The sequence below is a fragment of the Motacilla alba genome, chromosome 6, assembly GCF_015832195.1.
Source record: "Motacilla alba alba isolate MOTALB_02 chromosome 6, Motacilla_alba_V1.0_pri, whole genome shotgun sequence".
Classification (NCBI taxonomy): domain Eukaryota; kingdom Metazoa; phylum Chordata; class Aves; order Passeriformes; family Motacillidae; genus Motacilla; species Motacilla alba.
In genome coordinates this window covers 20,007,839-20,030,853 of record NC_052021.1, presented here as the reverse complement: position 1 = coordinate 20,030,853, position 23,015 = coordinate 20,007,839, and the positions used below count along the sequence as shown (strand labels likewise).

At 40.7% G+C, this 23,015-nt stretch overlaps 1 protein-coding gene across 1 annotated transcript; it reads left to right on the top strand.

Moving 5' to 3' along the window:
- The first annotated feature begins 7,438 nt into the window (after positions 1-7,438).
- Positions 7,439-17,172, top strand: SLC35G1 (solute carrier family 35 member G1). Its single transcript, XM_038140868.1, has 4 exons — positions 7,439-7,514; positions 8,814-9,470; positions 13,309-13,492; positions 14,002-17,172. Exons 1-4 carry the CDS (start codon positions 7,439-7,441, stop codon positions 14,759-14,761), a joined length of 1,677 nt encoding a protein of 558 aa, XP_037996796.1. The 3' UTR covers positions 14,762-17,172.
- Positions 17,173-23,015: the final 5,843 nt, after the last annotated feature.

Genomic DNA, 23,015 nt, shown 5'->3' with positions numbered 1-23,015 from the left:
GTAGAAATTTTAGTAGCAAAGTACCTCATGATTAAGCAGGTAATAGCATTGTCCTGTGAAGGAGCAATTTCTAAACCACAGGAACAGATCAACAATTTTTGAAAAAACAAACAAACAATTCCCATTGTCACCATTTCCAAATAACTGTATAATTTGAAACCCTTATCCTGTTCCCTTTTGTCCCCCATATACAATAACAGAAAGATACTGCCCATTCAGGAAAAGCACCATGCATATGTTGCTCCAAAGTGTGAAACAAAGCAAGAAAAATGATAAATCTGGGCAAGAAAGTTTAATTGCACAAGTGAATATCTAAATTTTCTGATATACAGATTACTACTAAAAAGAGAGCATCCTTTTAATGTTTACACTTGAAGGCATTAGCTGCCTGGATTATAGATTGCAAACACAAATTAAAAAATCCTCTACTTCTAAATAATTCGTATGCACTGACATAAGTCCAGTCTTAAATCTTATAATTAACTTTTTCTTAGCATTATTTAGGATAACAATGAGTCCTTAAAACTAAACTCACTTCAAGGCTGAGACCAAGAAAAAATATCTCGTATAACAGCTGCTAGAAAAGCTTTGCCTTTTTATGCAGGGTTCTGGACTATATCAAACTGCAACAGCACTATGATAATCATATTTTATTAGCTTGAACCGAATTGGAAATGAATGTTTGTTCCAAAATTACAACTTATTGCAGAATTTCTGTTAAATCATTTTGAGAGCAGTGATGCAATCAGAGAATCTAAGATTAAGAAAACAGGAAGCTAATTTCTACTGCTTATCAAAAAATCTTATGGGTGTGGTTGCTACTTCATCCAAAATTTATACAAATTGCATTGTATAAATGCAATTAAGTACAATAGCAAAATAATCACTTAAAGAATGATATGAACTGCAAAGTGTACCTGGCAAGACTATTACAAATAAGTTATGTCATAGCAATATCACTCTACACAGCCAGAGCTCCCTTGAACCAGTAAATTGCAAAGGTCCTTCCTTTTCTGAGAATACCTTATAGCCCTCCTTGCTCCTGCACACAGAGCAGGCAGCCCAGAAGCTGCCCTTGGAAGAAGAGAACGAGCTCCAATCATGCCTCAACAGAAACTATTTCCTTGAAGTACAGCCACAGACCAGAGGCTTTCCTCTCAGTGACAAGGACAACTCAGCAAGGTCTTAAGGGCACCAGCTCGTGCATGTCAGAACATTCCCAGTTTTGCTGGTATTTCAGAGGGAGTAATCAGCCTGTGTGTGTCATCAAACCCGAGCTCACTTAGCGTCCACTTGCTGGGAGCCAGGAACAGATTGCAGAGGTCAGCACACGCCGCAAAAGCTTGGTCAGCCCATTCCTAGGGGGCTGCTACTCTGGCACTGTTCACAGGATCTGAGCTAGCTGAGGTTACAGGGACATAAAAATAACCATTTGGAGTTAGACCCGGGCTTGTGTGCTTCAGTATCCTGCCTGCTTGGCCAGAAGTGATGCTTATTAGAAAACCCAACAATATGGAATTACAGCCCTATGATTTCCAAGTATACCCTCTCAGCCTCCTGCAAGAAAGGAAAAGAAACCCTGCTTCTTTCCTTAAGGAGGTGTTCTTGTGGACAGCAAATGCCCAGAATAGGTACATCCCTCATGCAAGGCAGCAGCAGGGTTTTTGCTCTAATGAGGAACACTCTTCTGCATTGCGGCTCCTGGAGGTAATGAAGGAGCACTGACTCAATTAAAAAATAATGAAAAAAAAAAAAGACCCCACTTATGTCTGTGACTCTGACAAAAGGAAGGGGCTTTCAAATCTGTGTTGCAAGGTTTTCTTTCCTTAACAAAAGCTGGAGTTGCATTTCAGATCACTCCCCTTTGAACATACTGGTACAAGCAAACTGACAGGAGTGAGCATTGCACCAGCTTGTTGGAATAACGTGAGGTGCACAGGCTGAATGATGTTAGTGTTTCATATATTTATCATATGTCTATATATAAATACCAAAATAAATATGCTTTATATAATAATGTAACAATATAATAAATCATTCACGTATATAAAATATATATAAATGTATTACAGAGTCCCAATACACTAATACTGACCCATCACCTGTGACAAGCTTATTTACATTTTATGTAATTTTTGTTCTGGGGAAAAGTAGACGCTAATGAAGAATAATCTCCTTCAAGTAAGGCATATAAACAATTGGTTAATAATTCATAGGAGTTGCAAGAAAGGAAGCATCCCCCTTCTTGCCCTGCAGAGCAGCCCCAGGCAGATAGCTTACAGAATAGGAAACATACTGTGTAAGTGCCAAGAAATGCAGCTAATCGAAATAGTTCTCTCCCTTTCCACGAAGAGAAACTATACATTCAGTCATTTCTACTGCTGTAAAAAGTCAGTTAAAGTGACAGTGACAAAATATAACTGAACAAATTATCTTCTTTTCAAAGTCACAAAGGGCATTATAGAACAGAACAAAAGAAGACAAGCAAAAATGGCAGCTATGAGCAATTTCCACTTTCCTCCACTCCTCCAAGGGAGCTCTGACCCTCAATGGCACTCAAGCTGTACTTCTGTTTTCTGATTTTTGTACTCTACTGCCTGCCAGAAATCTCTGGAAAGTCACCACCACAAACTTTAAAGTTACATAATATTTTATATCTCCTTTGTTTTTTCCTCTCCATGGTGCTTCGTGCTATGAAGAAGAAAGAAATACTCCCTCTTATCTACTACTAATTCTCTAACTGAGTAACTTAAAAGGAGTATGTATTTAATGATTACATCATTTCTGCTCCAGCAGGTTGCAGAATGGTAGCTGATAACCTTCTGCCTACTGCTGTTTTTTCTATCTGTATTTCAAAGAATATCTGCCCTTCCCTCTTTCAAGCCCTTTGGCTTTAGTAGCTGTGTTGAACAAGCTTTTGTAGTAATTTCAGTTATACATAGTGGCAACTAAATAACAGGAAAAATGATTTCCAAGATTTCCAAGAACCTCTCCAAAGGAGAGGTAGAAAAAAGAAGAGCTACCAAAAAAGAGTTACCAAAATTCCCAAACATGGCTTTTTGAAAGATCCAGAAATTGGGATAGATTTGGGAAAGAATTTTAAATGAAAAATATGTTTGGGACTTATATTGTTGAAACACCAAATTTACATACTTCAAAATGAAGCACTGTATTTTGGAAATATCTAAATTTAAGCAACTACTGGGAGGAGATGGTTACCAGAAGAAGCACCTATCCAGGGCAATGCATGCATAAATTCTAGCATGCTCATTTCTTCTTTTTCATAATCATATGCCATCAATTTTTGATGTTTTTCTGGCTTCCTTTTAAAGTTTCTTGCATTTTCCTTCTTTTTTTTCCCACTGTGCATCTCTGTATACACTGACTGATCTTAATGAGTAACAACTTACTCAAAGGGAACAGAGCTTTACTCGGTTTTATGGCTAATCTGATAACTCATAACTAAAAATAGTACTGACACATCAGGAAATGCAGTGAGGGAAAGGGAACATGCCAAGATTGCACTCACTACATAAATGGCTGCAATAAACAACTGGAATTGTAAGAGGTCCTGTGCACCAGTGAATCCATATTCCTCTAGCATTAAAAAAAAAAAAAAAACAAACCACTTTCCTGGAAGTTTTTATGTATAGTGAGTACTCAGATACCTTCAACCAACCAAATGAGACAATATGCCTGAATAAAACCCCACCCACAATTATTTTGCCAGAAAAGAGACTTTTCCGAATTCAGACTTTCACACTGGTTTCCTTGCCAAGTTTATATTAAAAATATAGATTCTCCTAAAGAAGTAGAAATAATAGCCTTGTACATGTTTTATCAAGCACTGCTGGTTTGAAACATTAGGAATTCTGTTCATTACCTGCACTGCATCACAGCATAAATGAAGAACATACCTGTGTATGTGTATGCACCTGACACGAAGGAGTTACACCTGAGAGGCACACATGCTGTGTAAATACACATTTATTGTCAAAAACTCCTTGCACTGACATTAGCATGATATACTTGTTACCTAACAATCTATAAAACTTCACTGCAGTACGACAGCAAGTGCTGCTGCTTCCTCAGAGTACCAGGCCAAGGCCTGAATGCCACCCACCACTGTGCTTTCCAAAACTTACAGGGTTTTGGCCTGTGGCAAATAAAAATGATCCAGAAAACCAGTACTACTGTTCATTTGCTTTTCTAACAGTGAGTTACTACAGTTCACTCTGTTGCTTTGCTTAGATGTTTATGTTCTTCAGTGGAAATAAAGTTATAGAGAAAGAAAAAGGAGGAATCAAACAGATTTTTCATTAGGTGAATAAAAGAAAGTATGTTTTTGTCCAAGATGTGTTGGAATAACAGCCTTTTCCATGTGCTTATAGATAATAAAAAAATTATATTACTTTTTAAATTTAAGGATCACCATCTAAATTTGCATAAGCTCTCCAGACGTTTATGTGAAATACAAGAATGAAAACACTGTGGTCTTCAGAGTACGTAGAAAATTATTTTTAATTTATCCTTCCAGGAATACTAGCTACAGAGACTTGATTGCTTAGCAAGCAGTGCAGTTAAGCCATCTGAGGACAGAAGCATGACCTTTATGTGACCAAAATCAGCTAAGCAGTATACCTTCAATACTGGATTGAAAACACCCTAACAAGTATAGAAGCAGAATTTTAATACTGTCCTGCTTATCCATTATTTTTCAATTCTTCAGAAGTAAAGAAAATAAAATCTTTCATCCTGGAGACCACAGAATTTTGTTACTTCTTACTTCTACTGAATTTACCTATCTCAATACTTCCAGTCTCCTGAAGAGCAACTGCTAGTAGTGCAATCTGGAAAATACAGTTAAAAAGAACCTCAGAATATCTCTTTATATTGACCATAATTGCAGGATTCCCTATAATATCAATGTTCCACCCCATCTCCTGTTTTGTAATACTATTCATTACAACCACCAACTCATAAAGAAGAAAACTGTGATACTTGGAATATATTGTGACACAAGATTAAAATGTGTATACAACAGTCCTGTATGTATATGCAGAAGCAATTTGTGGTGATGGCAAAACCTGGAATCATTCACCATCCACCTTAACAGGCAAGCTGAAAAATACAGGTCTCTTCTAAATAACACCCGAGGTGGACATAAAACCCACTAAGACAGACTGGAATTTTGATGGGGAGGCAGGAGCTCATATGGACCACATTTTCACTGGGCTGCAAGACTGCAAGTGTTCATTCATTTTAAACGTAACTTTTGTTTTTAATTTTTTTTTAATGTGTGGTTGAACACAGGAGCATGTTGCCCAGGGAGGTGGTGCACTCTCCATCCTTGGAGATATTCAAAATCCCAGGAGAGAGTCTTGAACTCTAGGTGACCCTGCTTTGAGCAGGGGAGGGGGGAGTAGATGACCTCTCAGGGTCAGATGTGCCCATCGACCTCAGCTATTCTGATTCCCAAACAGCTCTGGGTTGGACAGAAGTTTGAATGAATGACCAGGACAATGAAACTCCTTGGTGCTGCAATAATCATCTGTTTTATGGCACTTGGGTGCAGAGGTAAATGGTTATTACAATGCACTTAAGAGTTGGATCCATTTCAGAAGCTGAGAAAGTAATTCTTATCTGGTTTTTTTTGTTAAACCTTTTCAGAAGGAAAGGAAACCATGCAAGTTCATTATTTATTTTTTTACTTCACTTTACTCTGTATTTATTTGGAAGAACTTTTTGCTTAACAAGCTAAACTTTAAAAAAAATGTCTTACAGAACTGGCATTTTTACAGAATAAAAGCCATTGATATAGACTACTGTTTTGATTTAAATCTACTACTTTTATAGCTTAAGCAGTACCTAACAGTGCTGACACTGCTATGTTCAGACGAAACTGGGATAGATGTCACCAGGGTGTTCCACGTACCAGGAATCCAGATGTCTTTCCTGCTGGAGCTCTGCAGAGCTCTTAGTACTGCCCTTAGGTGAGGTAAGGGCCAGGTCATTCCAGGGCTCTCTCAGTTTATATTATTTAGTTCTCACTAAACCTCCAAGAGCAGCAGTGTTCCAAAAAGCTTATTAGAATATATCAGTGGTGGATAAAAGAAGTTATGTGATAGTGGATAAAGTTCTTATAATCTCTTAGAAAAGTCCCACGGTTCTCCACAAAACTTACTTAATTGCTTTGTCATTTGTGCTTGTTAAGTGTTTCTGGAAAGCCACTCTGAGGAGTCAGAAACAGCATTTGCAGGGGGGGAGATGGAAACCAAGGGGTCCCTTTCGAGGCACACAGACTGAGACCAGTGACTCATTACAGGACTTCCAAGTACCTGTCAGGCCTGTACCCCAACCTGCAGTGAAGTACTGGATTGTTCCTGGCATTTATGACAAAACCCGTGCCTGAATTCTGGATGAGGATGGTAATATTCTTCCTTTGGAAAGAGCAACCAAAGAAAGCTCTGTGTGTGGAGAGTGGTGGCTGTGCAGGAGATGGCTCGCTTTCTGCACTTATCATATTATGGAAACCAAATAAATGCCATTCCAGCTGGTGCTGCAGTTTAATTTCAATGATCAAATTGCCCACGCTTACTAAAGCCTTTTCTTATGGAGTTTGCACTCAGCAAAGACATTATAGGTGATGTGCTGGAGAAAGGAACAGCTAGTTCTGGGCACAGTATCACACAGATGAGACTTAATCTGTACTTGTAAAAGCTGCATAAAACATTGACCTGCACATTTATGCAGGTACTTCATTTTCCAATCTAGGGCAGCATGCCTGCAAATTACATTTGCCTGCTGGCTAGTTTGGGCAGCTGCAACTGCTCTGTTTCCTTGTTCAGAGAACAGAGGGTTGTACTTTACAAGGAGAACTTGGAAGCTCTCAAGCTGAGACAAACCTGGCAGTTTGACCAGGAGCAAACAGAACACTTCATGTATCTTGGCATAAACAAACACTGCCCTCAGATGTTCCCTTTCAAAACCAGACACGGAGGGATACGGAGGGGGTTGTTGCAGTCTCTTTGAAACTCTCTACAGCTCAGCACTTAAAAAAATCTACTATTATAAAATAAATATATAATCTGCATATTTTAACAAATAGCCAGAAATTGTAAGAACTCATTACAATTTGTTCTCTGTCTGTACTGTGGACCATGTTTGGGCTCTGGTTTTGTTCACTGAAGATGAGTTAGCCAGCTACTTCTGCTGTTACTGACTCCAAAGGCCACTCACCGAGTGCCTGTGCAGACAGTCACAAGAACTGGGGTGGGTGAGCTCTGCTGCACCCCCTCTGCCCAGGGGATGTGCCCGGTCTTCCCCTGAGACACCTGTGGGATCAGCAGCCTGGGATGGCTGCTGAGACACAATCCCCGCTGCCCTTTCACCAAAACTTGTCCGGGGAAGGTCAGCTCTAACTTTGTGTTGGCGATTCATGGAACAGTGGCCTGTGAAAGCTGCCTTGGAGTGCAGAGAAGTGGAAGTTTCTTCAGAAAGCAGCAGGCTGCCAGGTTTATTTGCACCTTTCTCTCTAAATTAAACCAAACTCTGATTAATAGAGAAGAGCATTAAGAAAAAGTAACTTCTTAATTAAGAGAAATTTGGGAAATTTTGTATCTCCAGAGGAAAGATTTAGTAAATTTTCAGTATAGACTTTGTAGAGAGCTGTGTTGATAGGAACTGTAACACAAGTTGTTTATAAATACTGCAGCATATATTTAATTATTTTCTTGGTTTATAGCAACAGAAGTTCAGATAATGTAAATATTTAGAAATAATTCTGATTTCAACACAACCTTATTAATTTATTTCTCTTATTTTAATAATTGATATAGCACATCTAATTTTTAGTTAAGAACCATTTGTGAAACAATTCTGGTCATATTAATCAACTCCTGGCTCCAAGATAATGAAATACTTACAGCCTCTGGTGGGTTAGCATGGACTATAAAATGTGCTAAATTAGAGACAGCAAAAGCTTGAAATAGCTTTTATGAGGTAGCTTGAGGGAAAACTTAAAATCGTTTGTAGGAAATAGCTTTTATCTACCATTTGGCATTCATTTTGCTAAAGCTGTAGATTTCATTTCCCTTTGTTAAGAATAAAGAAATAAACAGAGATTAATTTATGCAGCTAAGTGATTAATGTGAGCATAAATCTTTCCTTTTAATAGAAATCCCATCCATTTTAATTATTGATAACAGTTCAACTTGCTCAAAAGGGGAAAAAATAGCATTTTAGATTTATTCTGCTTCTTTTACTCTGCACTTTTTCACGGATGAGGAAAATGGGCTACTCCTGTTTTTCTCTCTACCCTTTCGGATTCCCCTGCCCAAGGGCATTGGCAGCATTGTTTTCTTAGGGAAAACACACGAGGAGGTGGCTACATTTCTGTACTTTACTAGCAATCCTGACTGAATTGCCCACCAGGTTCCCATCTCCATTTTGACCCAGGCGTGCAGCCGGAGCAGGCAGGGGGCGATGCGCTGCCCCTGCTCACTGCCACAGCAACGCTGACAGGCGCACCGGGGCCATCCCGGCTCTTCCACGGGGCGCGGAGCCCGGTCCAGCGGGAGCTCCCACCGTGACAGCCCGGCCAGATGAGGCTGCGGCGGGTGCAGTACCTGGGGCAGTTATCTCGGGGCAGCTGTCTCGGGGCAGTTATCTCGGGGCAGTGGCCGGGCCGATGAGCACGGCCAGGCTGAGCTGAGGGGCGTCAGTGCCGCGGGCACACACAGCGCTGCTTTCACTTTGGGCGCGCAAATGACGCAACAACGCCCCTAAAATAACTTCGCGTCACCTTTTCCCAGCGTTTTATCTCTTCTGCTCGGAAACAGCCGCGGCCTGCGCAGCCCCCTCCGCTCTCCGGCGGGGTCAGAGCTCCCCCTCCCGAGGCACCGCGGCCTCGCTGCTCCCCGGCACCGCTCCCGCTGCCCCCGCCGGGTCTCTCTCCGGGGGCCGCCAGGAAGGAAGCGGCGGGCGCTGCCTCCCGTCCCGGCAGGGGCGCTCCGCTGCCGCCGGGCTCGCAGGCAGGTACCCGCCGCGGGAGGGACGGGCCGCCCGTCCTCCCGCGGTTCCAGGCGGGGCCTGGCGGGGGGTGGCGGGGCCGGGACCCGGTGTAGCCTCCCCCGCGGGTGCTCGGCGCTGCGGGCGGGCGGAGGGAAGGCGGCGGGCGGCGCTGGGCGGCCGCACCGCATGCGCAGGAGGGCAGGTGTCGCCGGCAGCCGAGGAGCCGCCGGCAGCATCGTGGCAGCTCCGCGTCCACATGGTGCTGTGTCAGGGCGGAGAGGGCGACGCTGCTCCGGCAGCGGGCGGGCAGGAGCCGGAGGTGCCGCCGGGCCAGGAGGACGGGCCGAGTGCGGTGCAGCCGTGCCCGGCGCCCGGCGTCGAGGCGGCGGGTGCCGAGGAGCGCCGCGCTTGTGGCTGCTGCTCGGGCATGTCCTGGCCATTCTGCTGCGAGGCGCCGGGTGAGGAGGGGGAGTTCGGCAGGCGGGGCAGGGGGGCAGCGTCGTCCCGGCTGCCCGCTCTCGGGGTGACATTGCCGGTCCGCGGCGGTGAGGAAGCGGCCCGAGGGCATCGGGCGTCCGCACGTGGCGGCGGGGCGGGGAGCGGGCTCGGGCGGCTGCAGAGGGCGCCCGGCATCGGTGCCCGCCCCGCCGGCGGCAGGAGCCGCCTCGCCACTTCCGAGCCGTCCCCGCCGGCGGCGGCTCGCACCTGGTGCCCGCGGGTCACCTGTGAGCGGGCTCGGCCTCGCCCTCTTCCTCCTCCTCCTCTTGACCGGACAAGCGGGCCCCGGTGGAGGAATCAGCGGGCCGGCAGCACGACCTGCTCCGCGCCCCTCCGCCCTGTGCCCTGCGCCGGGCGCGGCTGGGCCGGGTGCCCGGTGCCCCCCGCCCCGGGAGCGGGCAGGGCGCCGGCACCGCTCACCCCCAGGGCCGGGCGGCTCTGTCGCCTTTGTGAGAATCTCGGGAGCGATTTTTCCTCAGGAAAAACAGTACTTCCTGTTTTTAAAGTTGTAAAGACTTGACAGGTTTGGGTAAATAGAGGTGCCTTCTGCCTGTGAACTTCTGGCACTATAAATGCGTTTAAGAGTGCGCTTTAGTTAGTCCACGTCCTTGGGACTGTGACTTCCTGATAGAGCCACAAAGTGATAAAGCCACAAACGCATTGGGAAATATGGAACATGTAGGTTTAAAGTGAAGTTCTCTTAAAACATAAATGCCATCTTAAAATAATTTCTGAAGTTATCTGGAGTACTTTTTTTAAAACTACTTCAGTGAAAATGTGTTTGTCATTAAAATGACTGTAGTTGACTTTCCAGCAGAAAATAGATTTGTTGGTGAGCTGTGGAGAGGCCAGAGTCCTTCATCAGTGAAATTCACATTAGTGTCACTTCTAAAGCAAAGCTTGGGGGAAAAAACCCCCAGTGTTTGAAATCCTGAGAAACTTTGATTAATTAACTAGAAAGAGTACTTCGGTTTTGAGTTGTCTGCCTCGCAAAATTGTTGAATGAGTTGATGACTGAAGACTATGAATCACTGCTAGATCTTGTCTGCATGACCATGATTAGTTCCATTGCAGGCTGTTGTGCTCCTAACACTTTACAGAAGTCAAAGAGAGCTCTTCTGCTTTTTATAACGTGGGGAATCTTCTGCCTTTCCTGAAGGTCTGGGAGAATCATCTTCTCACTGACTATCTTTCCCATAGCCAGTACTCCTCTGCCTCTCCTGCTGTTCTTGAGATGCTTGTATGTGAGAAGTGTGATTTTTTTTTTCATTGCATGCATTTTGCAAGTGTAAAAACTGTTTGGAACAAAGTACAACATTAAAAACTCAATTAGAATTTACACCAAAAACAATTCGCAGTGAGAGGCATTTACCTATGGCTTAAAACAGGAGTGGAAGATTGTTTGAAAGCATTACGTGTGGAGATGGCCAGGAAATAAAACTGGAAAACTAAATCTGTAGCCACTCAAAAAAGAGGACTTGGGTACTGCTTGAAATCTTTTGATTTTCAGGCTGCTACATTCTTTGAAAAAAGCATGAGTGCTTGACTGTTTTGATGGTGTTAGGCTGGTATTTTGAGGCTTAATATTTTGTGGGGTGGGAATGTTATCCTAATGTAACTTCTCCCTAAAACTTACTTTGAAATAAGTACTCCTCAGAATTGCAGTTCTTGTTTTTGGTGGAAGAACTTGGACCATTTTATTTTTAAAAGGAAATAAATCACTTTCTTATTGCACTAAGTACATGCTTTGGCAATTCAAGATGTTGATGGTTTAAATTCTAGTATTACAAGATTCTGAATATTGTGTTTTTAATAGGCTTGGTCTATTGGGTAGCTTACAGAAATAGTTCCTTCTGATTTTTGTTTGTTCCTTACAATCCAAAGTTTAGTTCTGGATATAAGATCCTTTCAGTGTATTTTGCTTTAATTTGATTGGTTTTCCATTTCAACGCTTCCTTTATTTAGGTTGGCTTCATTCTGCAATAATCAGAGAAGCTATCATGCCTGAGATAAAAGTTAATAGTTCTGTTTGTGCTGTGTTCATCCATAAGCCAGCCTAGGTTTGGATTTCCCATTTCAGTTATAAGCCAGTCTGATTCCTCTTGTTTCAATATTAGAGACTGTTAATTTTGTAGTTCTGTTACGTGACTGTGTGGATTAAGGCATTACGTAGTTCATGAACATTTTTTAAATCCACTTTGTTTAATAGTTGGTAGGTGTCCTGGTCCAGTGTTGGTTTGTGGTAGTTTTTATAGTCAGTTTTATGTAAGAGGCTGTTGCTAAACAGAAATATTTCAAGTAGAAGCTGTAACTCTCAGCTGCAATGTGGCAGGATTCCTTGAGAAGCAAACCTTTTGCCTACTTCAGGTTGTGGTTGCTGTTGTAAAGCCCAAGTCCCTAGGACTGTCAGCCTGCAGTCTCCCCTTCTAGGCAGTAAGTGAGATGCAGTTTCTCAGCCCTGAGTGCTGATCTCAAGGAGGATCAAAATGGTTTGTGACAAGTTTTGTTAATTTAAAAAAAAAAAAACCTCTCAAACCCATACTTAGTTGCTAAGCAACTCGCAGCATTACCCAGCTGATGATGTTTTAGAGGATCCATAAGGCTCACCGGCTGCCACACTAATGTGAGATGAGGCACCCTTTTATCAAAACACTGCCTCTGGGACATGGAGTTCTTGCTCCTATCTTTAGAGGGAGTCACAGAAGGTAGCTCCCAATGTTTTATGCAAGTAGGGAAAAAGAAAAAGATAGTGAGGTGACATCCCACTCAGATTTTTAGATGGTCTGTTTTCATTGGTGTTCACCTCCAGGTTCAGTGGAAGTACTGTTCCCTTTATGCACCAAAGCAATAACAAAAAAGGCTGATTTCCTTGGAGATAGCTGCTGCTGATTTCAACACAGTTCTCTGTCTCACAGTTCTCCCTCTCCTTGCTTCCTTTCTTCTTTTTTTTTTTTTTTTTAATAGTTCAGTGTGGAGAAAATGAGTGGAACGAGGAAGAGTATGTTGTTGAAGAGAGCCTGAGGCAGTGAGGAAACTTGAATAGAAACATTAGACTTGGGAAACTTTCAGGAAGGGGAAGTCTGATAAATAAGCATAAACTAAGGTCTTCATGGAATTGTGATAGATATCAGGCCTTTGATGTTCTAACATCAGTTACTTAAATTTACTCTGCTTAAAAATCTGTATTTGATGCCTATTTGAAGAAAATACTTGGATTCTTACAGCAAGATAAAATGTTATCGGTCTTGGTCAAATTTAGGGTGATTTAGCTGCAAAATAAACAGGAGGTATAACAAAAATGAACTTCTGTACAGAGATTTTATATAGTGTATTTGTGAGAAAGGAAATTAACTTTTGCTTAGGAACCTTGGCTAACTAAGCAGCTGGTTCTCAAGATAATAGTTTCAGAATCTGACTATGGACTGTTTTGTAGTCAGTTACATTTGTTGGTTCCTGGGCAGAATTGGGAGTTGTCCCTATAGTAAATCACCCATACTAGTCTGATACCGTCAAGAAGTTAAGTTTACTAACTCATGTAGAACTGCAATGTTTTGTATCCCAAGTGTTAGAGTTCATCTCTTACTGTTTTAAGAAACAAAAAAGACCCATGATGGTCAGTAAAAAGTATTTTCATGGTAGGTTTGGTAAATACATGTAATATTTGCATTTGTTTCTTTGGTTCCCCTTTTCTCCATCACAAAAATCATTGCAGATACGTGGAGCACTGCAGTGTGCAGAGCTGTCTGATCAGAGAAGTCTTCTAATAGATCCTTATTAACTGTAGTTTATCTCTTGTAGGAGCAAAGAAGAAAGCTGCAAAGTGCCCAGGACTTGGTCTGTTTTATACCATACTGTCTGCCTTCCTTTTCTCAGTGGCCTCTTTATTTCTTAAAAAAATAGAAGATATACATTCAGTGGAAGTGAGTGCATTTCGATGTGTTTTCCAAATGGCATTTGTTCTTCCTGGTTTAATATACTACAAGTAAGTGTAAAAAATGTTTAGATTTCAAGTTATTTCTTAAAACTAGATCTAGAATTATCACTCACGTAAATGCAATTGCAATGCATTGTTATTTTGGTTTGGACTTCAGTTGCATAACTACATTATTTTAGATTAGTTGGTCATTTCTTAATATGATTCAGAAAACAGAAAATCTTTGACTCCCTAAATGGTAGAGGCTTCTACTCGGATTATTGTATCAAATGCTTTGATTTCCACAAAGGGGTGATCTTAAAAGAACAGAGGGTAATTTGTAGATACTGTTGGGTTATTTTGCAAGTGAAAAAATAATCACTAGAAGAACAGGTTCTGGGCTCTGAATGTGATTCAGGGTCATGATGGAAATAAAGTGGTCTGTGATCAGACAGTTAAGAATATTTGGGTGTTAAACTCCCTTGTCTAGAAAGGTGTGTACCACACTTAAATATGTTTGGATGTTAGTCATTAAATAAGCAAGGTAGTGACATTAATGTGACATTTCTGTTTTTCAGAACAGGGTTTTTGGGACCAAAAGGTAAAAGAATTTTTCTTTTCTTCCGAGGATTCCTTGGCTCTACTGCTATGATTCTTCTCTACTACGCTTACCAAGTCATGCCACTAGCTGATGCCACTGTTATAACTTTTACCAGTCCTGTTTTTACATCATTCCTGGCATGGATCTTTCTCAAAGAGAAATACAGCCTTTGGGATCTTCTGTTTACTCTCTTTGCAGTCGCTGGAGTGATTCTTATTGCCAGACCACCATTTCTGTTTGGCTCACACGTTACAGGGATTGAAGGAAGTTACTCAGACCACCTCAAAGGAATTATAGCAGCGATTGCAAGCACATTTTCTGCAGCTTCCACTATTGTTATACTAAGGAAGGTGGGAAAGTCTGTGCATTATTTTTTGTCAATTTGGTATTATGCAGTCATTGGATTAATTGGATGTGTTATAGCATTGTTTGTTTTGAATGAATGGCGTTTACCACATTGTGGTAAAGATAGGTTTTTTCTAATATTAATAGGCTTGTTAGGGTTGGGGGGTCAGATATTTCTCACAAAAGCATTGCAGATAGAGAAAGCTGGACCTGTAGCAATAATGAGAACAATGGATGTGGTGTTTGCTTTTATTTTACAAGTTCTTTTTCTCAATCACATACCAACTTGGTGGACTGTGGGTGGTGCCCTTTGTGTGGTAGCCAGTAGTTCCGGAACCGCCATTCGTAAGTGGAGACACAGTGTGAAAAAAGCTAAACAGAGGGCAATCTAACAGTATAGACACCAATTCACTACAAAACAAGCAATCTTGAAAGATATATAAATACAATATTTATTTTTATTTATTTAAATATCCAATTTACCAAATTGTAGTACCAAATTATATCCAGTAAAATAAGTTGACTTTTTTTTTAACCGAAATTGAAGATGTTTTAGAGCTGATGAGGTATATACTTTTCTTTCTTATATTTAGGCATGCTAATATGGGCAGTAGAGAGATACTTCAAAGATGTTGCTTCCTTTCAAAAGTGTATAATATTTATTTTCCTAAAGTTCCTGACTCTCCACTTAGACTCTATTTTTCAGAGCACTGGTAATAAGTCTCCCAGACTTAATAATATTCTGTGCTTGATTACCACAGGGATTGCAGTACAAAAGTTGGAAAGGAATGAAGAGTTGATAATCCTTAAACAACCAGCTTTTATAGAACAGATAAAGCTTGTACTTCTATAAGCTTTCTAATTATTATTTTGCACAAACAGATGCCAAATGCGGATTTAATTCAGATTCTAAAAAAACAAAAAGTGATTTCATTTTTCCAAGTAATATCAAGGAAAAATTAACTTGTGAAAATTACCTATCAGCTTTTCTTTAAAAAAAAAAAAAAGTAGTTTTAAGTGTTTGCACTTCACAGACGTAGTGAAATAACCTAATCACCTATTTTTTTTCAAAAGTGATTTTCCCTGTAAACATGTCTTTAGTTGCTGTAGTCTCAGTTTTAAGAGACAGCAGTTAATTCTATACCACACTTAAATTAGCCCTTTCTTCTGGTATGGACTGCTGCGCTGTAGCTGCACTTTTCTTTATTCTATGCAAAAGATTATATTTTTTAGGTATTTGATATAGGTTATATTTAATGCTGCTTATGACCCTTTTCAGATCCTTCTATACAAAAGTTCTTTATAAGACCAAGTTTGAGTCTCCTTTGCCTTTGTAAACTTAGAAGGATTTACATTAAAGCTTTTGCCTCTTTCCTAAGAATGTACAGGAGTGCAATGTAGTTGCAGTTTCACAGAAAATGCAGGTTGGCCAGGGTCATACAGACATTCTACAGAAGAGGTTTGAGGAAAGTTTGGTGGAAGGGTGACAGTATGCATACACATCCCATTCAGGCATCCACACTGCATCAGACAGTCCTAGTGGGCAGCTTCAGTCCCACTTCTCATGCTGGCTCTTTTAAGTCTGTATTTATCACTTCTCTTGCACATCTTCTCACTTTTGTAGGCTTTATCTTGAATGCAACAAATACTAAAGAAAAATACTTTTATTACTGATCTTGGTGTTCTTCACATTTCAGGAGGACTAAACATTTAGTAACAGGAAGTGGAATTTTTCCCAAGTTGAAACTTTTGGGTCTTGTCTCAGTAATGTTTAAAGAAAATTTTCATCGGAATCTTTATTTGGTCCTTTGTATCTTGAGGAGGTTTTCAGTTATTAGCTCAGTCTAGTGTTTTTCTAAAAGAGAATGCTGTGTTCTGTACACTTGAGAGATTTTTCTAAATCACTAAAGGTGGTGGGCATTTTCTTTGATTTATAGCTGTCTGGTCACATGTCTTTTCCTTTGCCAATAAGCATTGCATCCTGTGAAGGCAGATCCAGGGACTTCAATCCCAAAGGCACGGAATACAAATAATACTTTAGGGTCAGAGTATCATAATGTACTCAGTCAGAAAGGGCCTGTCAGAGTCATTGAGTCCAGCTCCTGGCCCTGCACAGGACACCCCAAGAGTCACACCATGTGCTTGAGAGGATTGTCCAAACGTTCCTTGAATCAGACAGGCTTGGTGCTATGACTGCTTCCCTGGGGACCTTGTTCCAGTCCCCAGATATCCTCTGGGTGAAGAATCACTTCCTGATATCCAGCCTAAACCTCTCCTAACTCAGCTTCAGGGCATTTACTTGAGTTTTGTTACTGACTACAGGGAAAAGAGATCAGCACCTGCCCCTCCACTTCCCTTTATGAGGATGTTGAAGACCTCTGTGAGGTGTCTCCTCAGTCTCTTCTTCTCCAGGGTGAACAGACCAAGTGACCTTAGCAGCTCCTCATAAGTTTTCCCCTGCAGACCCTTCACCATCTTCGTGGCCCTCCATTAAGCTCTCTAAGAGCTTAATGTCTTTCTTACCTTATGGCACCCAAAACAGCCCTCAGCACGCAGTGCAACACCCAGTGCAAAGCAGAGCTGGACAATCCCCTCCCTCGCCCAGCTGGCCATGCTGTGCCCAGTGCCCCCAGGACACGCTTGGCCCTCCTGGCTGCCAGGGCACTGCTGACTCTTACCTTGCCATCCACCAGGCCTCTCCAGATCCCTTTCTGTGGTGCTGCTCTCCAGCCTCTCATTCCCCAGTCTGTCTGTTGTCCCACCCCAGGTGCAGAATCTGTCACTTGACCTTGTTAAACTTCGTATGTTTGGTGATTGCTCAGCCCTACCTTTATCGAGGTATCTGCAGGGCCTCCCTGCATTTGAGGGAGTTAGCAGCTCCTCCCAGGTTAGTGTCATCTACAAACTTGATATTCCTTGGAGTCCTGCATCCAAGTCATTAATGAAGATGTTGAAGAGAACTGGGCTGAGGCTAGAGCCCATCAGAGACTGGACGCCTGATGTCACCCCATTCTCTGTCACTCTTTGTGCCTGACCCGTGAGCCAGTTGCTCACCCGCCGTGTAACACAGTTATCCAGCTGTGTGCTGGACATTTTGTCCAGAAGGATGCTGTGACAGTACCAAAAGCTCTGCTGAAGTCCAAAAAGATTATGTGTACTGGCTTTCCTAGATTGACTGGGTGGGCTACCCTTTGGTGGAAGATTTGACAATCAAGACTTGCCATTCATGAAGCCGTGCTGGCTGGGACCAGTGATTGAGGTGTCCTCCAGGTGTTTTTCATTACCTCACAGAAAAACCTTTTCCATGTATCGGGACATGAGGAGCTGTCATTGTCTGAGTTTCTGTAGGTAAAACCTGCACCCTGAATCTGAATGTCTTTATGGGTATGAGAAGATTCCACTTAAGTGGTGGAATCAGTTCCTGCTTACAGCTGTCTGTTCTCTGCTTTTCCTGAACACTGAAGCTCAGCTAGTGCTGACAAGGTCAGGAAACTGCTTTATTATCTCTTAAAAGCCTCACATAATAATAAAATTCCCGTTTGGCACCCTTTTTTGCTTAATACTTGAAACTGTGAACTGGGATTGTTTTTCTGCTGCTTAACCATCACTGCCCTTGAGAGCAGCTTTCAGGGGAGGGTAGGAAGACAGACTGCATTTTTTACTGCTTCACTTCGTGTGTAATATGCATGTGTTTGAATTGCCACTTAAAAAGGTGTGGTTCCAAAGCTGTTCAGATTGATGCAAACTTGGATTGTCAGCTAGCCCTGCTCTCTCCTCTTGGCTCAATGCTTATGTGGTTACGTGATGAGCTACCCCTGGGAGCAGATCCAGTACATATCTTCTTAGTAAGGGTGTTGGAGAGGGCAAACTGGAGCAGCCTAAAACTGATGACAGTAAAAAAACTTCAGGAAGTAGAATTCAGTAGTAGTTTAAATTACATAATATGAATGCTGCTTTGTCAGTACAAAATAAAAATTATGTGGAAGCTTACATTAAAAAACATCTTTAGTCTGTGTGATGTCAATGAATCTTGTTTACACATAGTAGAGAAGAACAGGTTACTGAAAAAAGGATTGTTTTCTTGCCTTTAACACACAAGTAAATGTAGAAAATATGCTACATGACCAGAAATCAACATCTAGGTATAGTGGTTTGTAATTTTTGTCTCAAGTTCTAGCAGAAACTCTTTCAATACATTTCTCGTGCCAAAACCCCCAGATGATTGGTTTTTTCTTTGTTCAAACATACAGGGTTTCCTTATGGCTTCATCTGCTTATTTCCTCTTGCTGTTCTTAAACCTTGCTAAATATTTAAGTTGTTAAAATAATAATCTAAACCATATCCTATGTTGGCAGATGTACGTTTTGGAACATTGTTTTGATTTTGATCAGTCTTTTAGGGAGCTCTTTAACTGGAATGAGAATGAAGGCTTCTCTGTCCATAAAGCATGACAAGCTAGTTTCTGTAATTGGTTTTTCTAGATGATGTTGGGAATGAAAGACATTTAAGCTTTAAGTTCTTCAACCACCTCAATATTAAAATTTTTCTTCCTGTCAAATATAGGCTGAAAGCCTAAATATTAGTTGCAAGCCTTAAAGATAATGAAAAGTATGGATACCATGAAATGCTGGGGGTTTTAAATTGAAAATATTTCTTAAAATTTCTGTTGGGATGGTAAAACTTTTCTTCAAAAACTAACAGTTTGAGAATCTGAAATGAAACTGGTTGAGCCTTGATTCTTTTAGATTTTGATCTTCTTTAGCTTTTTAATACAGCAAGTTTCTCAGGGTCAAAAGTTATTTTTCTGAGCTTTGAGTCAGAAATATATTGATGTTCATTGTCTGTAGTGTCCTGCTGTGATCTTTACTTTATAAATATGCCATTCTAATAGCAACTCCTTCCTATGTAATATGATGGAATATTATTGCATTGCAATTGCTTTGTTATAATGTTAAGTTTCTCTTGAATTTCAACGTATTCATTCAATTTCTGATTTCACTGGATTCTGAATAGAAGAAGTAATAATTAATTACTGGTTATTTTGCACAGAAACACAGGGATAAAAAGATTGAATTGTTACTGATGCAACGTAAGTTTGGTTCTTATGTTCTTTACTATGCAAGACTCTGTAATTGCTGGTGGTTTTCAGTGAGACTTTGTAGCCTTAATGCCTTATGTACCCAACTCTTCTGTAGAAAGCTCATGGCTTTGTACTATCACTGTGCAGCAGCCAATTTCTTTCAGGTTCAGTTGGTTGTTTAAAGCATGCTCTAAAAGCCCTTTAAATAAAGGCTTTTAAATAAGTCTACACCAAGAATTCGACAAGCTCATTGCAGTAGACAAGAGTGGTCTATATAATTAAAATGGATTTCTGGCATCTGTCTAAGACCAGGCATGAAATAACCTCAACGTAACAGCATTGGTGATATTACTACTTAAATATGTAATTTTTATTCTGAAAACAGTTTCCCAATTCCAAAAAGTGGTCCAAGATGATGCTTCCTGTAATTAGTAATGACAAAATGGATCGTACTTCCCTTGATCATAATTTTAAAAATAACAACTACTCCCATGGTATTTTCTCTTCCTTGAGCTTTTGTTTGAGAGCTGTCTGTTGGAGGGTTTATTTCTAGGGAGGCTGCCTCTTTGGAAGTTATTTCCTTGCTAACTAGCAGTAGTTACCCAGGAAGAGTCTTTTTTAGTTCTCTTACCATGATTACTGTGGCAGGCTCATCCGTGGCATCAGCCCACAAGGGTAATAAAAACATTGTCTGTGTCCCTGCATGGATTCAGTGTTGGCAGTGCTGGCAGCAGATACGATCACTGACTTCAGCAGGACCGTGCAGCTACCAGCAGAGTGTTCTTGGGGTCATAACTGCCTGTACATCCAAAGAAAAGTTGTGGCTTTATGTTCCTGCAGATGCAGGTGACTTCAGGGGGGAACACACACAGAGTTCTATGGTGATAACTTCTGTAGATCAGAATGTGTAATTTCCTATGTTATTTACTGTTTGACAAAAAGGGGGTAAAATACCCTCAGCATTAATTAAAGGATTTTTGCTATGTTCTATATATTGTTAAATATATGTTGAATTATATGTTTTGTAGAAGTTACTGGCTTTGTTATGTAGTAGTATATTTTTATAGACAATTCTTATATATTGAAATGTTAAGAATATTTTCATAAGAGATTTATATTCCTCATTGCTAATAAAATGATTCTGAAGAATTAATCTCTGGTTTTGCATTGATTAGTGGAATATAACTGAATGCATTAATTGAAAAACTTAATGAAAGAACTGTTAATCAAACAGTCCCTGGTAAACATGAACATGGGCTTCAAATTCTGCTAATATTATCATGCTGCATCATTTTTTATGCCTTGAAACAAGTTAGTGACAAAATGAAGCTTCATCAATTTCCATACATTAATTTCTTAACTGGAAACACTGTAGCATTGACAGATCAGTGATGTTAAATTTTCCTGTGTCCAAGTGGCAGTCTGTTTCTGGGGATTTTTTTGTTCTGTTTTATTACTATACATCATGATTGGAATTCACCTCTTGTCCCACTTGTCACAAGGTGATACTTAATTCATCCGTGTGCTTCCCATTATCTAGTGTGTTAATAATTAATTTTTCACTAAAGAGGAACAAAATTCATATTTGCTAAGTATTATAAAAATATTGCTAATTTTTATTGTCCTTACAGCAGTGCTGCTTCCTGCAGTGTTGTCAGTTCTTTTAAGAGCAGAAGATATCAGTAGTGAACTTCTCAAGCTTGCGCTCGAGAGCTTTGAGAGGAGGTGACAGATGTTTTTTTCTGGGTGTAACTTAGGGAAAAATAGAAGAGGGACTATGAGTTACATCGTGGGGAGTTACTGGCAGCATTGGCCTGTCTATCCAGCATTGTCTTCACTTTGTATGCTCAAAAATTAACTCATTGTAGGACAACTCGTCACTGTTTCACATGCTTTAAAATAAAGGAAAAGCAAGGTATTGTCAAGAGATCTAACCCTGCCAGGCATAAGCAAGGGAAGATTATTTGTGAAAGAAACTTTGCCACTTTCTTTTGGCAGTTCTGTGTGTTCTTTGGAACAGCTAATCTAATAGAAGTTTAAGCTTTGAGGGAAGGGGGAAGGAAAAGAACTTTTTTGGTGACTATTAAAATCTTTCTCTAGAAATTATTAGTGACATAGCATAAGAGACAAAGACTATTACTAGATGATAAAACTCTTGAAACAAAATTACACAATTATGCTATTCACACACAAAAAAAACCCCAAAACCAGACAAAAAATCAACAAAAAACCAACAAAACAAACCAAAAAAACCGCCAAAAAGCCAAAAGGAAAAGAGATCAAAGGATTTCAAATTAAAATGCATTCTCATTATTGGAAAACAAACTTCACTGAAGTTGCAAAATATTTACGAGCACTGCACTTTATTGATTTGATAAAGTGTTCTTACAGTCCTGAGCACAGGAAGTAGTATGTGAGATAAAATATGCAGATGAACCCTTTAAATACATTTCAGTTGGTTGTTCTTCAATTGGCTTTTATGGAACTGTGTTTTCTGACACTACTGAATATAGTTCATACATTACCCTGTCAAGGAGCAGCGGATTCCACAAAGGATGAAAAACTGATTTGTCAGCTGAGTTTACATGCTGAGCAAAGGTAAAAGTATTTGAGTTACCTTGCAATGCTGGTATGAGGTGTTTTGGGGGTCTGTATAAAAGAGGTGGAAGTAAAACTTGTTTCCTGGCTAGCAAGTTCATTTTCCCTCTGTACTGTGACTGTTCTGTCGGCAGGTGGGGCTGTCTTTCTAAATTTATTCTTTAGGGTGTAAGAGTAAATCCTCTTAAAAATCCAAATCCACAGATCTAGACATTAAAAGTTTCAGTACAATAATGTATTCAGTTTAAATATTAAATTTAAGTGGGATTCAAAATGCTATTGAAGCATTTTGTTGACTACACAGAATACTGCTCAGCAGACCCTTGAATAATTTCTTAAACTCTTTTCTCTGATGTTTTTAGCAAAAGATTCTAGATCTTGGTGCTGGACGACTTTGGCAAGGCTCTGTCTAAAATTCTAAGGAGCAAGGAGAGAGGGTCTGCTTCCCTTCATGTGAACATCAGTGGTTGGCAGGGATCTTGTAGAGATTGGACATCTTACCAGCAATGATGGTACTGGGTATGATGCAGTCTGGATATATAGCATATGTCCTAAACATTCTTCTTATTATTAAAAAAAATAAACAGGGAGGGATAACAAGTACATTCTCACTGCTAAAAAATTTGTGGCTGTTTGTGGTGGGCTATAATGAATTTAGGCTACTGGTTCTAAGGTTGCACAGAAACAGAGCACATATGCTGTCTGAGCAGTTGACCTTTTTGCTCTGTTTTTCTCCTGTTCAGCCAGGGAGTTTAAAAAATATTTCTGTCCCACTCTTAATTTTTATTTTGGGGCTGGGGGTTTTTGATGCAGGTGCTGAGGCAGGGAGGCCTTTTACATCATCTAGTACCTCATCCCCAGGCCCTACTGCCAAATATTTCCAGTGCTAGGGTTTCCCAGTAACTGCTGCAGCACAGGGCTATGACAGGAGCAGGTGTGCTGGAAGAGCCTCTTCTGGCAGAGCAGCT

Excerpts from the sequence above, each read along its gene's own strand:
- SLC35G1 (XM_038140868.1), top strand. The coding sequence starts at position 7,439 with ATGGAACAGTGGCCTGTGAAAGCTGCCTTGGAGTGCAGAGAAGTGGAA. Across the intron at positions 9,471-13,308 it reads ATTCTGCTGCGAGGCGCCGG|GAGCAAAGAAGAAAGCTGCA; the intron begins GTGAGGAGGGGG and ends TATCTCTTGTAG. Across the intron at positions 13,493-14,001 it reads CCTGGTTTAATATACTACAA|AACAGGGTTTTTGGGACCAA; the intron begins GTAAGTGTAAAA and ends TCTGTTTTTCAG.